This window comes from Austrofundulus limnaeus, unplaced genomic scaffold (genome assembly GCF_001266775.1).
Source record: "Austrofundulus limnaeus strain Quisiro unplaced genomic scaffold, Austrofundulus_limnaeus-1.0 Scaffold48, whole genome shotgun sequence".
NCBI classification, from domain to species: domain Eukaryota; kingdom Metazoa; phylum Chordata; class Actinopteri; order Cyprinodontiformes; family Rivulidae; genus Austrofundulus; species Austrofundulus limnaeus.
The window spans coordinates 1,496,187-1,512,322 of NW_013952450.1; the positions used below are offsets into that span (position 1 = coordinate 1,496,187).

Genomic DNA, 16,136 nt, shown 5'->3' on the forward strand with positions numbered 1-16,136 from the left:
TATCAATAGGCACGCAGCTAATGGAGTTTATGAACTGATGCAAAACAGGTCTAAAGTAGAAGAAGAGTGTTTTACACCCTGTATATTAAGAAATTACCTTTTGTATCTAAAAATGTTTTACTAATGAGTAATTATTGATTTAAGTGTCAAATCTTACTTGCAATCTTCCCACGTTGCAAAATTCGTTTGCCCAGTTCTGGCCCACACAAGACACTAATACTCGGCCCAGATAACAGAAGAGCCCAGATGTGGTTTTCTAGAGGTGGTGCGTCAGCATCGCATACACCGAACAACAATTGGGCCATTTATGGCATGCCATCGGAAAAACAGTGTCATCGTTCCCGGGCCTGGCCCACATCCACCACTTCCCAGCCAGCAGTGTTTGACACCATATCTGGCCCACACCTGTCCACTATGTGGGTGATGTTGTAACTTCTGTTAGATGTTGCAACTTCCAGAATTTATAACACCTAATATTTCTCAGTGTGGCCTTGTGTGACTAATTAAAAGAATGGGGGTGGGGGGGACCAATTGTCTCATGATAAGTTTGCATGAAGTGAAAATGACAAGTTAAAATGATCAGGTTTAAAGCACCACAAAATACAAACAATAAAGAAACAGAAAGGACAAGAAGATTAAAAGGAGCCAAAACTCAACAAAAACCTTCAAACCATAAAACAAAATCACTTACATTTTATGTTTATGTTTTGGTGACAACTGCAAAAACTGTGCAGAAAATAAAAAAAGGATCTTATCTGTCAACATATGAACATTTGGACTAGTTATGTTTTGTCATTTAAGTGAAAGTTTTCAGGCAAAAAGCCTGTTTGCTAAACGACACCTCAGGTTTGTGCAGCGTGTTGGGTTTTATATGAAAATTAGTTGTTTACAGAGACAGACAGGTTGGAAATAATCACAATGTTTATTTATGAAATGTCCGATCAGCAATTATGTATAATGTGCAATATTTATTTATTTATTTATTTATTTATTTATTTATTTATTTATATATTTTTAGGGGTGCAACAATACATGTACCATATCAAACCGTTCAATACAGTGCTTTAGGTTCAATACACACTTGTATCAAACAACACATCCTGAAGATGTCCTTCAAAACAGAGGATCTGTGTTCGACTACTCCACCTAGGCTGTATTTTCGAGCAAATTTCCTCTGAGAAACTTGCTGTTTCAGCAAAATTTAAGTTTTAATTTAATTTGAAAACATTACTTTTGAGGTTCAACAAATGTTCATGAATAATTTCAATAAATTACAAGTTAAAAAGGGCATGGAAATTTCTGTTATTTGTATCGAAAAAATATTGAACAGTGAGACTAAAGAATTGAACCGAACCAAATCGTGCATTTTCTGTTTCGTTGCACCCCTAATATATATATATATATATATATATACAGTATATATATACAGTATACCTATTTATACCTATATAACCTCGGATGGTGCAGAGCTTGATAACTGTAGACGTTTAACTTAGTGAGTCAGTCTTTTCAGAAATATTTTAATTATACTTTTTTGCATTGCTTTTAGAAAAGTAAAGCCAGCTTTAAAAATAAATTCAATAAAGTTACCAAAACTTTAACTATTTTCATCTCAATGGACCTGACTTGTGACATGTACAAGATCGCTCAAATACTATTTTTGTTATTTGATCAGGAAACAGATCAACACAGTCAGAAAAAGAAAAAAAGAAAAAAATGGTTATGTAAAGCACAGTGGATTCAGTCTGGAGTTTTTCTTTATGGCAAAAATCAACAATCGAACCACTGAACAAAAAACTGTGATCAGTGCATCTCTACAGACTGTTAAAACCTGCTAAACATTTTTTACTGCTGACATTTTCATACATATAAAACAAAAATATTATAGACACTTTACTTTGAGCAAATGACTGCAAGCGATGCTGTTGGATGTAAAAAAAAAAGTGAATCATTTGGCTGTAAAATCCCTGATCTGTCCCGTACAAGCACAGCAGACCTKAGAGCCTGACAGAAGACAGACTGAAGGGAGTGGCAGCGCTGCACAAGTCTCTCCTCACTTAACACATTTAGACAGAACAGAAGAAACAGACTCTTCCTCTAAGTGTTTGATGTAGTTCGAAAGAGTCTACTCTCCCTGCTCAGAAAAAAAAAAAAACCTGACACGACCCATCATGCTCCCACACTTTAAGAGGAGCAGGATCTCTGTGTGTTCCTGCAGCTTCTCTTCCCTCTGTACGTCCTCCTCGTGTCACACTGCACTCCTGTCGTTCCTCCTGATTTACCAGACATCCTCTTCGCCCTGCTGTCACATTTGGTACAGATGGTTAGGCTCTATGGAGTGGCCTGTCAGTCTCCATTTGGCCTCCTCTGAGTGACAGCAGGCCCGATGGCTCGTGAAGGGCCCCCGACTTTCCCCGGCACACGGACACTGACTGATTTCTCAAAGGGGCTCGCATGCCAGCCTCCCCATCCAGCCAGCCACTGGAGAGAAAGGCAGAACCTGGAGTTGACCCGAAAGTGACTGGAAAACAGAAAATAAAGGCTGGGAGGTTAAAGTTAGATTTTAGAGTGTAAGAGGGAGTAAAGAGAGGAAATAGAACAAGAAGCAGAAAAAAAAGAGAATAAGCTGTGAGAAGACAAATCTGAGTTCATATTTTAGTTATTTCTTATGTAGTTGGCTGGTTACTAAGCATACACCTGAGTAAAAACTAATATGTTTTTTAAGCATAAAAATATAAAAATAAAAAGGTGAGGATGGTGAAGTTCTGCATCATGAATTGGTTTGCTGAAATGCATATTTTATGGCGGCAGGAATAAAAGTTGTAAACTTGACACCGAAACAGTTTGTGCATCTTTCTTTTCACTTGCTGATAAACGGAAAATGTTCAAGTATGATAATCTAATGAATGGTTCAAAAACCATATTTATCAAAAGACAAATTATGATGTTGATTTCCCTTTCTCCTAATTCTTATCATAAAAATCTTTATGTTTTTTAATGCATGAAATTCACAATTAAATCTTTACAAAAGAGGATTAAGGTCACTGAGAAAAAAAACAATTCTGACTTTCATCTCAGAATTCTAAGAAAAAGTCAGGATTCTGAGATGAAAGTCATACTTTATTATTATTTATTTATTTTCCAGTGGCCCTAATCTTCTTTTGTAAATCTAGACTGACAGGTCAAATAATAATAAAAAGAAAAAAATCAAGTTATGAAAATCTAATGACTCAAACATTTGCTCTAACCTTAACACCAGCCGTCACCAAAAAATCTTTAAGTTGTTTTATTTAGGTTCCAAGGTAGAGACCACGTTTGACNGCATGTAGGAGAGGAGGGGGGAGCTGCTGCATTGTAGCGCCTCAGGGCAGTGCTCCCAGTCAATATATATCTCAACTCTCGCTCCTGCGCTCCCATTTGAGTGAGACGCGCTGCTCCGCTGCTCCTGCTGCTCCTGCTGCTCCTGCTGCAGAGAAGTGACAGACAGCCACACCGGGACGCTCTCCAGGTATGAACTAATCCATTTCCATCCAGACTTTTTTTTTAGGCAGCTGCAGGTATGCAAGCAGATCAGTTTGTGTAAAAAAATATCAAATTAAATTAAAACAAATGAAATTAGATTTTAAAGAACTTTTGCAATGTGGCCTTTAATATGAACTAATGCTGTTTAATTTGATGCAAAATGCTTTAAAAGGATTTTTAGTTGTCAGAATTTAAAGCAAATGTGTTCTCAAGATAATATTTTTTTAATGAAATGTAAATGTAATCACTAAAAGTTTTCATTTGGATTTTCTTTTACAACTTTTAATTATTTCTTAGCATCAATATCTGTTGTTTGATTTATAAATTGAAACATCAGTAAATAATTTAAATGGTTTATCAAACTTTCCTGACATTTAATTCTGCTTTAGAATAAAGGAATTTCTCTGTTCTTTTTCCAGATCTTCTCTCCTCACACAGCCGACACCAAACCTCATATCTAAGGTAATTTTTTTAATTATGATTTTTTTTAATCTAACATGAGTTTAAAACTTATTCTCCTGCCTTTATGTGTTGTGCGGTTGAAAATCCCATGTCATTTGCTCTCAGCGCTGCGGTCGCTGTAAGCATTGTGGCTTGTCAAAGCTTTTAGTGGTGAACGTTCTCAATTGCAACAATACATGTTGAAGTGTTTGAGCTTGTTTGATCACAACCCTAAAAGCTTAAAACAAGACCACAGGGTTTGGATATGGGCCAGCAGTGGGGGTGAGGAGCGGGTGCTGGTAGTGGGAGGGGAGCAGATAGCAATGGCCAGGAGAAAGGGGAAAAATGTAGTGTAAAAATGATTTTTATTGATTGTCTCGTAGCTGCAGCTGTTAGACTCCATTATAAGCTCAAAGCTCAGGTCAGAGCCCTGAGGCGCACAACAGAGCCAATCAAATGGTCAGCCGCTAACGGGCCATTTCTGAGAGTCCAGCCCAGGGAGAGCAGTGGGTACCGGCATGCCATCCTGTGTTAGACTCATCGGGTCTTCCATCAAAAACCTTCATGTGTGGATTTAAAGATTAGTTTGTCTCCCACCATAAACGCCCATCCATCAGCTGCTTGCTTCACTGGCCTTTATCTCTAAACATTGTCTCAAAAAAAAATGACCCGATGAAGTTTTTCTATTTACTTTGGAGTCTAAACTTCTCACCTGCTTTCATCTTCGAATGACCTGCAGAAAAAAGACAAAATAAAAGCCTCAAAGCTTTTTAAACAGGAGAAAAAAATAATAAAACTCCTCCTCGCTCCTGGCTTCAGCCTGCAGCTTGGCTCAGACTAGAAAAAGATCACAAGTAATTTAACAAATCATTTAAATTTAATTATTTAGAATGAAATAATTTGAATTCAACTATTTTTTAAATATGAATAAGAGTAAATGAAGAGAAAAACCAAAATAAAAGACAGGAAAATATATATCAACACGCTGACTTGAATTCTAATTTAGATGGAAGATCATATCTTTAGTTCAAAATTAAAACAAGAGTTATAAACTAAAATTAAGGATGTGCAATTTAAATTTTGCTAAATTTGGCCTCTTTTTAAAGATGTAATCAAAAAGCGCTTTTTATTTTGTAACAGTGGTTACAAGATTTTAATATTCTGACTTTTTGCTGTATTCAGAAAATATTAGTCCTTATCAAGAATGAGACTAAATGAAGAAGTAGTCCAATGAGACAGCAGTGGGGACCAGTTGAACTTATGCACCATGTCCTGACCCAGATCCCGGTCCTGGCACTAATGACGCCCTATAGGCACAGGCCCTCATTAGGAATTAGGCCTCAAACCCCCAACTTCTCTCCCATCCCTCCACGAGTCCTGCACCATCCACAGGATGGGCGCGCTCTGTGCCTGTAGCTGCCCTCCGAGGGTCTATGCCCTAAACTCAGTGCAGTGAGAGCCCCCTGCACAGGTGCAGGGTCCCCTGTGACAGCACCCCCCACCCAGCCCGGGGCCCTGAGATCGCCTGGTGCTGCATTGGAACTAATGAGAAGTGGCAGGTACAGTGAGAGCGGGGTGGCCCAGGCCTCCCTGCAGTTAGGTTAGTGGCAGCGCTCAGATCAACCAGACAACAAATGCATTCTAACAACACACACACACACACACATGCACACAACTCTTATTGAGATGTTTTACAGAAATGCAAGATGTCGCGTCACAAGAACAAACATGATGAACTACAACTGCATCCACTCAGTCTGTTAGTGTCACTCTTTTATTGTATTTTTTTGTTTGTTTCACAGGCACAGTGGGAAATATATCAAGAGGATGCAATATTTAATCCAGTCTTAACAACAATCGTTTACACCACATAGCCTAAAATAAAAGCCTCAATCATGTCCAAGGAGGATGTTTGCAAAGTAACATCTGCCAACAAACACAAGGAGCGGAAGCCTAAAAAGCCTCACTACATTCCCCGGCCATGGGGCAAACCCTACAACTACAAGTGCTTCCAGTGTCCCTTCACTTGCATGGAGAAGTCCCACCTGTATAACCACATGAAGTACAGCCTCTGCAAGAACTCCTTGTCTCTGCTTATAGAGTCCGACTGGCCGTACAAGAAGGGCAACATACTGCACCCGGACCAGCTGCGACCCTTCCAGCAGGCACACGGCCTGCATGCGGCGGGGCCGGACGAGCTGGAGCAGGTGATGCGCAATGAGGAGAAGCAGGGGCAACTAAGGACTGTGGAGGAGGACGGCGAAGGCAGGGATGTCCACGGAGCAGAAGCAGAAGAAGAAGGAGGACAAAAGGAGCATGAAGAAATTGCAGGCTTGGCCAAAGAGAGTTCCGGCAACAGTCGAGGAGACGCTGCAGAGGCCGCCATTAAAAAGGGCAAACAATCAGAGTCAGAGTTCCTGATGGCTGACATGCTGTCCCTCGAAGATCAGCTCTTACGAGCACGTTCTGTGGAGGTCGAGGCCCAGCTGAGACACTACAAGCAACCAATGAGCTGTCTGACCGGTCCTGGGAACCTGACAGAGCAGTGGCGACTGCTGGCGTCCAAACACATAAAGGCCAAATCTGACGGCACTCAGCCTCGAGTGAACGGCTCAATCCCCTGTTATCCTCCACCAGCAAACCTGGTGGACTACCAGGACCCCACCGGACTCAATTTGTCAGTGTTTGGAGTAGGTTATCCCATCAGCCCGAGCCTATTCTCTTACATGAGTTCAGCTCTTCCATCCGCAGCCTCAAGTGTCACCGCTCAGACCCATGCTCAGTTTGCTCAGCTTCCGTTTTTGGCTTCGGCTGCTCAGCTGGTGCACCCGGCCTCCAATGCGCACGCAGACAGAGCTCTTATCCCCCCTCGCCTCTACTACCCATTCCTGTGTGAGCACACATTCGGACCAGCCTCCGGTCAGAGTGACGGCGGGAAACCTCTCAAGACGTCCACAAACAGTCCAGAGGCAAATCCTCTGTCTAGCTTCCAGCCTAAAGTCAATCTGTGGAAAGTACCTGCTTTGCGGCCAGGAAACACGGTATCCCCTGGTGGCTGGGGGTCCCCTCAGAGGGACTCGCTTGACCAGAACCACAGGTTGGCAGATAAGATTCAGGTCAAGGAAGGCAGAGCCAGCTGTGGTCTAAAGAGGACGGGAGCTGCGCTAAAAAGTCACGAGGCTCCTGTGGAGAAGAAGCCAGCCATGGGTTTTACTTTGGACCTTCTGAAGAACATTCAGACTGTTTCAGCTGAAAAACTTCTTTTACAAAACAGGTAGAGGTGATSGAACACATAAACAGTATTTTTTTATGCTTACTATAGATACACCAAACTATAAGAAGTGTTTTCTTGCATTTCATGTCTCAAATACTTGAGGTTTCAAAAGAAAATCTATAATCTTTCTCTCTCATTTATAGTTCTCAGAATGGTCAGCTTCAGACCCGGCCAGGTGAACTGTGGTACAACCATCCCCTCTCCAGTCCCAGCAGTGAAACAGCATCTCTGTCAGCCGGTGGGGAAACCAACAGCCAAGACTCGACTGCCCCCAGAACGATTGAGGAAGAAGCTTCCGAGTCGGTGGTCGCTCTTCTCAGTGATCTCTCCAAGGCTTTGCAGGAGTACCAGGAGGCCGAACACAAAATCTCCCACCTGGAAAAAGAGGACCTTCCTGCCCAGCGGCACCTCTGGGAGCACCTGAACAAAATCCGCAGCGAGCTTGCTCACATTCATCAGGCTCTGGAGCGGACAGCCGCCCAGACTGACGGACCTCTTGACCTGTCAGTTAAAAGGGACTCAACAGACTCTGTAGGTGAGCACGCCATGAAAGAGGACGGCGGCCTTAGAACCAACGCCACTGAGACCGAGGAGGACGACGAGGAGCTGGAAGAGAGAAATGACAGAGAGGAGGAGGATGAGCGCGAGAGGAAGATGATGAGGGCTTCGCTGGAGAGTCGGAAGCAGTCGCTGGACATGCTGATCAAGATGAGCCAAGCGTCAGTCGTGAACACCGAGGTCCTCCCTCCAGCCGGTCTCAATCTGAGATCGGCGGAGGCCTTGTGGCCGAGCAGAACCACCAAGTGTGAGGCGGACTCCAGCGTCCTCCTCTGCCCGGATGGCCGATCCGTTGTGTTCGCTGACCTCCCCTCTTCTGTCAAACCTCCAAAGAGACCCCCTTCCATTCAGCGGCTGGACGGACAGTGCCCTCCAAGCCCTCTGACCTCTCCTGACAGCTAAACTTCAGGCTGTATCACAACGAACATGACTTGAATGCAGTTTTATAACAAATGGCACGCCTCTGATTTGAACTGGCAGAAAGAGGAGTCCCGGTGCAGCTTCACAAAAGCACCTGAAAAGAAACAGAAAACAAAAACGTGCAAAAGCTTTTTGTTTGGTTGCACGATTGTTGCATCAAATTCCTCTTGAATGAATAATAATAATAAAAAAATCATCACAGTTTTCTGTTTAAAACAGTTGTGTTCATCAAAAAGGCTGAGACAATCCTTTTAAAGGGTTTGTAAATGCTGTATATATAATAAATGTAATTAAATATAAAATATGTTTTTTTATAAATGTATACATTTGTTGAGTTTGGCTGGTTCATCTTATGTATTGAAAATAAACTGTATAATACACTGTATAAAAACAAAGTGTGCTATTCTTTTATAAAAACAGGACACAGAACGAGGAACATGATACGCAAAATAAGACCGTGATCAAACAAGAAACTTTTTTTTGTTTGCATGTATACATACAGATACATACATACATAGTTCTTGTGGAAATTTGTATCACTTAGGAAACAAACAAATCCAAAGTGGCAGCCCCACAGGACAAAAAGGAGCAAAACTAAATCCCAGCCGTTTTTATGTGATAAAGGTGAAGCAGCTCCTTAAGCCAAAGTGCCATCAGTGAGGTTACCTGTGCTGGTCCTCCTGYACCCAGAGAACCCCACTGCAAAGGTCACGGCTGCAGGGCTGCAGGGCGGAGCCTCTTGTGGACCAACTTTAAGACGGACTGTCTGTTCCAACTACGGCACAGATGCCCCAGATCCTTCAGCCCCTTCACCATCATCACACGGCCTCAAAGGTCAGCTGCCAGGATCAGCAGAGCCACCGGTACAAGTTCAAACTGAAGAGGTCAAATATATGTCCAATCATTTTAACTTTAATTTCTCTTTCTTCACACTCAACCTTACCTGAACGGCTTACAGCGGCGAAGTTATACAGAAATGTTGCAAAACCATTTGAATCAATTTAGGCTTAAGTTTTGAGATGCATAATGAAGATTATAACTAAAGATTATTGAAATGTTTACAGTAAATAAATAACAAATGGCTTGCCTTGTTTTTATGGTCCTCTACCAGTGGCCTGGGAGCCTGAGGGTTTTCAGGATCTTCACTGTTCCTCTTCTGGACAGAAATCTTTGAGTTTGTTCCTGGGATCTGTTGAAGCCATTTTACCAGCTTGGTTAGTACAAAGAGCTTTAATGACCACCATCTGAGGCCTTCACTCCCCACAGCTTCTTCATTTCCTCCTCCGGCCCTTGGTATTTCTTGAGCTTCTCACGTTCCTTCTTCACCACTAAAACTACATTTCTTCTGTAGTTTGCCAACCACAATACTTGGTTGGACAGATGAATGATGTATGACTGAAGTTGGTTCAGTAGGTTGTCTGTACACAGTATATGTACATACAAGGTGAGTCAAAAGACGCAGGACGCTCTTTCATTTCAGAATAAAAAAGGGAAAATTACACACCCCAGGAATGTGAGGGGGTCTGTCTTTGGAAAAGCTCAATAATACAAACAGCAAACAGGGGTGTGGCTTATACCGACTGAAGTTATACCCTTCTTGAAAAACCTGCCCTGGATCCAATATGATGCTTTTCAAGACTGTTCTGGACATAGCCTAAAACATAGASCCCCTCACTGATTACTTGTTGGGTTATTCAGATTTTTATTTTATTTTTTTAAAGGGTGTCCTGCAACTTTTAGCTCACACTGTGCATATGATTTAAGACAATACCAATTCATTGAACTGCAAGTTTATTTATTTATAATTCTCCAAGACCATTTTCACTTCTGCATTTTTATATAATTTTATTTCCCTTTCATTATGTTCTAGTTGAAGCCGTGATATTTTAAAGGTGGTGTGAACCATTTTTGTTAATGCTCGGCCTGTAACTCCTAAACGATCAGCTTCTTCTTGAAAAAGAAACAAAATATACTGTATCTGAGCAAAGATTTCAACTAAAGTCTAGGCTGATAGCTCCCTCATGTGGACAAAAACTGATGGATTTTGTTGTGGCTCTATTGCTGATATGCTTGTGAATAAAAGAGCTGACAAAAACTCAAACAAGAGACTTAAAAGAACAAGGCTCAGATGTGTGGACAGCAGCTTTCTCAGGATATTTCATGAAAAACAAACATGGGTCCATGAAGTGATCCACTTTAACACTGAAACTGTTACAGAAAGAGAAAAAAAGAGCAGATATTTATACTTTATATTAGGGTTCAAAAAATTTTTTTTATCATTTATAAAGTTAAACATGCACAACTTGTAACTAGTTTGAGTGGCTTTACATATACTGTACATGTTCTGCATCTTTGTTGTAAATTAGGGTTAGAAATTACAAGCATAAATCTGAGGTGCCAAAAGTGGGGCCAAAATAGRCCCGCCAAGATATTTGATTTGGCCCAATAGTTGCCCTGGTTATTAGTTTGTAATCTCCGGTCGTCCTCTGCAGAAACACTGTATTTCCAGACAGTTAATCCATCTGGCCCCATGGCAATGTAAGGGACTGAGTGCAGATGGTTTTCACTCATGCTGCTGACTTTTTCTATGAAATATATTACGATTTAACATGAAATAATAATTAAAGGAAATACAGTTTTTAGATTACATTTCAGCACATGTGCGGATTTGAACACTTTATAAGACCACAAATACTCAACTCCCCACATCTCATGAGCCTTTGCTGCTCGAGCTTATGTCAAATGTTCTCCAAGTGCACGGGCTAAAAGAACAAACAAAAACGTGGGCCACAGCAATGGCACCTAGTTTAATCATAAAAAATAAAAAGACTTTACTTGAAAAGTATTTCCACTTCATGTATTATATTATTTAATTTGGCCCGCAACCTTTGGACAGATTATCATTTTGGTCCTCTCAGGGAAAAAGTTTGGGCAACCCTGATATAAATCATTACTTGTATTTCACCTACATTTATTAGCAGAATAGAGAATACTCATCATCCTGCCTCTCCTAAACTTTTGAAAAATATAATCTTTAACATTTAGATGACTTTTTTTAAACGTTTTGCTAATCTGATAAAGCTTACAAAAATTTTTCAGTAAAAACAACAACAACAACAACAACAAAAGAGACAATTTAAAACACTTCATTTATTTGACGGTATACATTCAAAAAGAAATAAAAAATATTCATTTATATATAATTCATGTAGAGCTGTTGAGCAAACAAAAAAAACACAGAAGGCTTCCGTGTGGCATATTCTTATGTACAAGGCGTGATTTGAATACTATACAGTGTGTATCCATAGCTGCACAGGTTTCATGGATGTTTCTTTTCATCACACAGTTGAGGAACAACTAGATTTAGTGAGATGTTCAGGACTGAGCCAAGTGCTTCCAGACTGCTGCTTACAGTAAAACATTTCAATCTTAATAAACTAAACAGTAGGATCTGCAAAGCAAAGCTTATTAATGTTAAAAGTTTCACACTAAAGCATTAAAAAAGAAATAAAATGAGGCGACAGGATCATTCTGCAGTTTAAATTAAGCAGTACAGTCATGCAAGGTCCTACATGGTTTTGCTAAGACAACTTCCTCACATCAAATAAAACATGAAACCAGCGTTAAAGAACTTAAAAAAGAAAAATAAAAAGGAAAAAAAATATACAGTATCACAAACCTGAAACCACTGTTCACTGAATAATACACGAGTTTCAATGTTTGGTTGCACTGCAAAGACTGACTTGTAGTTACTACACTAATTTTCAAAGGTTAAAATTAAAAACAAGCTTTCTGAAGTAGTCAAGTAAGTGCAATCCCCCCCTCCCCACACACCACCTTCACACACAGACACACTCGTCAGAAAACTCTCAGACACAAACATGATCACACCGTTTTCCCATCATCACTCAAACCATTGTTATAATACAGCAGATGTCCCAACAATCACTACCGAACTCCACTCTACACAGAAATCCAGTAGCTTTATACAACTCAACTGGTGCAACATTAAAACGCGTAAAATCACTAAATATAAAACACTGTAACAAGAATAAACTACAGCAGATACCTAATTCATACTGGGAAATATATATTATTCATACTGTGTATTGCTGTGAGTTTAAGCATTTTGAGGATCAAAAGAAACTCGGATTAAAAATCCCTCTAACAGCCCTTTGACACGTTTCCAATGCAAAGTAATGTTCAAAAAYTTAACTTACAGGATTCATTCTGTAAATTCAATTAATCAAAAGACAGAGGAATGGAATCTGAGCGTTCAGTTCAAGACTTTTCCACGAAGATCTGATCATACATCGGATTGCAAAAAAAGTAAGAGGAAACTCGTCATTCACTGATAATTAAATCTTTCTTGGGTCTTTTGCCTCAAAAAGCTTCATGCGATCCTGAACGGTTAGTCCCTCTTTCAGGCTCTGTTAAAGATGAGCAAAAAAAAAAAAGTCTTGATAATGGTTGACAATACAGATGAGGACAAACAATACATTAAACCAAACATTTCCTTTTTAGTTGACAAGTTAAACCCGCCTTCAACACTTAACTGGATATCACTAAAGGGATCCCTGATTAATTGTAACATTAGACTTTATTTGATAAACATATATTTTAATTGTAAAATAAAGAATATAAAAATACTGTAGGCTGTTTAGTTTTTATAATTTTTAAACTAAAAGTTTAAATATATATTACACGGATGGAGCCATTTAATTTTCACACAAAACATTCTGGGTAAATGATGACATGGATAGGTCCTCGGTGCGAGGCTGCTAGTGAGCTATATCCACCCTGAAGGTTAATCTTGGACAATATCTGATGATTGACTCTTTTAAATGAAACCAGAGAGCGTTGACAGAGAGGAGAAGGTAGAAATGACTCAACCTGTAACTGAAAATATGGATGGAGGACAACAGAGCTGCTTCATGGAAGAAGAACCTCAGCTTAGTCTATTAGCTTTAGCATTAGCCCCGATGCTATTGCCATATATATGCATTAGCTCAGCGCTACACATTCTCCTCTCGTCACTGAGGTCCTCCATCCACATGACAGAGAGGGGAACACAAAAATGACTCAGCTGCAACTGAAAATATGGATGCAGGACCTGGGTTTAGCTTGTTTGTTGCTCTAGCACCGAGTTAATACATATAAGGCAATATAGCGTGGGCGCTAGCGCGAAAGCTAACAGGCTAAGCTGAGGTTCTTCTTCCATGAAGCAGCTCTGTTGTCCTCCATCCATATTTTCAGTTACAGGCTGAGTCATTTCTACCTTCTCCTCTCTGTCAACGCTCTCTGGTTTCATTTAAAAGAGTCGATCATCAGATATTGTCCAAGATTAACCTTCAGGGTGGATATAGCTTGCTAGCAGCCTCGCACCGAGGACCTATCCATGTCAAAATTTACCCAGAATGCTTTGTGTGTAAATAAAATGGCTCTGTCCGTGCTAAAATGTATTTTTAAAAATGATAAAAACTAACCAGCCTACAGTATTTTTACAGTCTTTATTTTACAGTTAAAATAAATGTTTATCAAATGAAGTCTGTTACAACTAATCATGAATCCCTTCAAAAAACTGTTCAGAAGATTTCAACAAAAACGCTGATTTACCCACACCACAGAAATACATGGTGAGAGCAACATGACAGAGAGAGAGTAGAGTCTTAGCTTGGCAGAAGATTCTTCAAAATAGATTTAGATTGGTTTTTTTATTATTATTTATTTTTGGACTCATTATAATTTTCTCTTTTATCAACTTTTTTCAGCACACAATTCAAGTTTATTAATGCAAGATCGGGGCAAAAACAATTACCGGGTAAAGCAGCGGTGTTGTTTCTAGAACTGAAAGTTGGTTTTTTTTATATCTCAAGTCCACCTGGATTCACCAAAAATGTAATAATTCTTCGTCTTAAAAACAATAAATAAAATCTAAATTTTTCCCACTAAATCTTTTGCATATGAACGTGAGGTGCAACCAAATCAGAAAGTCTCACTTTTTTAAAGTATCTGGTGTATAGGCTTAATTCATGTAAAATTAAAACATGTATGGATAAAAGTTTTTAGAAAATGGTCATGCTACACAATGGACCTTACACAAAAAAAACCCAAATTCAAATGTTAAACAACCTCAATGCAAGAACACAAGATTATTCCACAACTACCTACCGGTAGGGTTGGGCAAAATCCTACCGTGTGCAATGGATCACCACCTTCCTCRTTAAAGTCCTCACTCTGTCTCAGACTGGGTTTTTTTCCTCTGTCTTTGAGTTTCTCTCTGAAAAGGTTCTGACTGCGGCTCGGGCCGCAGCTCCACGTTCAAATATTGCCTCATAGTTTCGACGCAAAAACACTAAAACTGACTAAACACACTAAACTGAAATYCTAATGTTAAAATCTGAACACAGTAAATTTAATAAATCTGTCAAATCTCATCTCTCAGTCCTGATCTCTCAGTGTCTCGATCGCAGTTAAACTTCACTCAACTTACGCATCTTTTTTTTTCTTCATCCTGGAGCTTTTTTGGTGATTGTCTAATTATGTCAGGCATCAGTCAGAAAGACTTTAGAGGTTTTATGTTAGTTTGGAGGCGTGGAGGTGAAACCAGAGTGTAGACTGAGGTGTTTTTTTTTTTTACAATAGCTGCGTTTCCATTGCAAATATGTGCAAAACTTGGTCGATATTCTGTTAATGTAAAAAAAAACAAAGAACACAGTTTCGCAACTGCAGTGTTTCAGTTAAGTAAGAAATGCTATTGTGAATACATTTGTTCTTGTGATAAGTCATTACAAACATGGTGACAATGGATGTAAACACATAGCATATTGCTACCACGACACTAGCGCTCATCATCAGCCATCAGAGGAGATGTCGGCGTCTTATGGAGGCTTTCCAGCGACAAGCCCCTAATACTTGGGAGTGGCTACGTATGCAGCGTTTTTGGGAAATTGTAGTCGGTGAATTTACTACTTTCTTTTACAATTTTGGTGATTTTACTACCACTTCTATTTCCTGTTTCTTCTTTTTTGCCAGTAGAAACAGTCGATTCTTGATCACGTGACTCCAATGATGTGAAAAAAGTGTTTCCATTGCAGTTTTGCGAAATACACCAATTTCAATACGGCCGAAAAACCACCTCATCCTAGGGCAAAACCTAAGTTTTTTCGAAGTTGATGTGTTTCCATTTAGCAAATTTGTTTTCGAAATTCTAATTTGCACATTTTCATGGTCAATGGAAACGCAGCTACTGACTCTGCCTGCCTTTCGCTGCCTCCTCCTGCAACGCTTTAAATATGACAAACATTTAAAAAAAGAAAAAAAAGTGCTGTTAATTATTTAGCATAATCATTTTACTTGACCTAACAACACAATTTAAAAACTAGTGTAAACCTTGAAATCTACTTTTGACACAAATTGGAACAGAGAGAATATTTTTTCCAACTAGAGTGATTCAAACCGGTCATGTGGAATTAATCCTCATATTAATCGTTAAATTCCACAATTAATTGTGATTACTTTTTATATCGCCCAACCCTACCAACTAGTGTGGAAAAATAAATTACTCCAGTTGTCATAGTAGGAGAGAAACAGTGAAGCTTTTGTTGAATGACACCCTTCAGATCTCCCAAACTGTCTTTAACTTCTAGTTGTGTATACAGCGGGTAAAATAAGTATTGAACACGTCATCATTTTTCTCGGTAAATATATTACTAGAGATGCTAATGACATGAAATTTTCACCAGATGTCGGTAACAACCCAAGTGATCCATACATACAAAGAAATCAAACCATAAATATCCAGAAATGAAGTTATTTGTAATAATGTGGAATGGCACAGGGAAAAAGTATTGAACACAGCTCAGCTGGTTCAGTCCCAAATGATGGCCAGGTATCACACAAGAACCATCTGATGATGGAT

At 39.6% G+C, this 16,136-nt stretch overlaps 2 protein-coding genes across 8 annotated transcripts in view; one reads left to right on the forward strand and one right to left on the reverse strand.

The window, feature by feature from the left end:
- Nucleotides 1-3,356: 3,356 nt before the first annotated feature.
- On the forward strand, nt 3,357-10,178 carry prr35 (proline rich 35). Its single transcript, XM_014008202.1, has 4 exons — nt 3,357-3,508; nt 3,942-3,984; nt 5,766-7,237; nt 7,381-10,178. The coding sequence occupies exons 3-4, from the start codon at nt 5,859-5,861 to the stop codon at nt 8,195-8,197; spliced, it is 2,196 nt and encodes a 731-aa protein (XP_013863656.1). The 5' UTR covers nt 3,357-3,508; nt 3,942-3,984; nt 5,766-5,858; the 3' UTR covers nt 8,198-10,178.
- Nucleotides 10,179-11,345: 1,167 nt separating this feature from the next.
- The window catches only part of LOC106517396 (myosin phosphatase Rho interacting protein), a 61,577-nt gene continuing 56,786 nt past the window's right edge, over nt 11,346-16,136 (reverse strand). For all 7 annotated transcript variants that reach the window (XM_014008208.1, XM_014008209.1, XM_014008205.1 and 4 more), the window contains one exon: nt 11,346-12,645. In XM_014008208.1, coding sequence (XP_013863662.1) covers nt 12,574-12,645 — 72 coding nt within the window. In that variant the 3' untranslated portion in view covers nt 11,346-12,573. The remainder of the gene's footprint in view (nt 12,646-16,136) is intronic.

What these genes read in the sequence shown, in the direction of transcription:
- prr35 (XM_014008202.1), top strand. Translation starts at nt 5,859, where the DNA reads ATGTCCAAGGAGGATGTTTGCAAAGTAACATCTGCCAACAAACACAAG.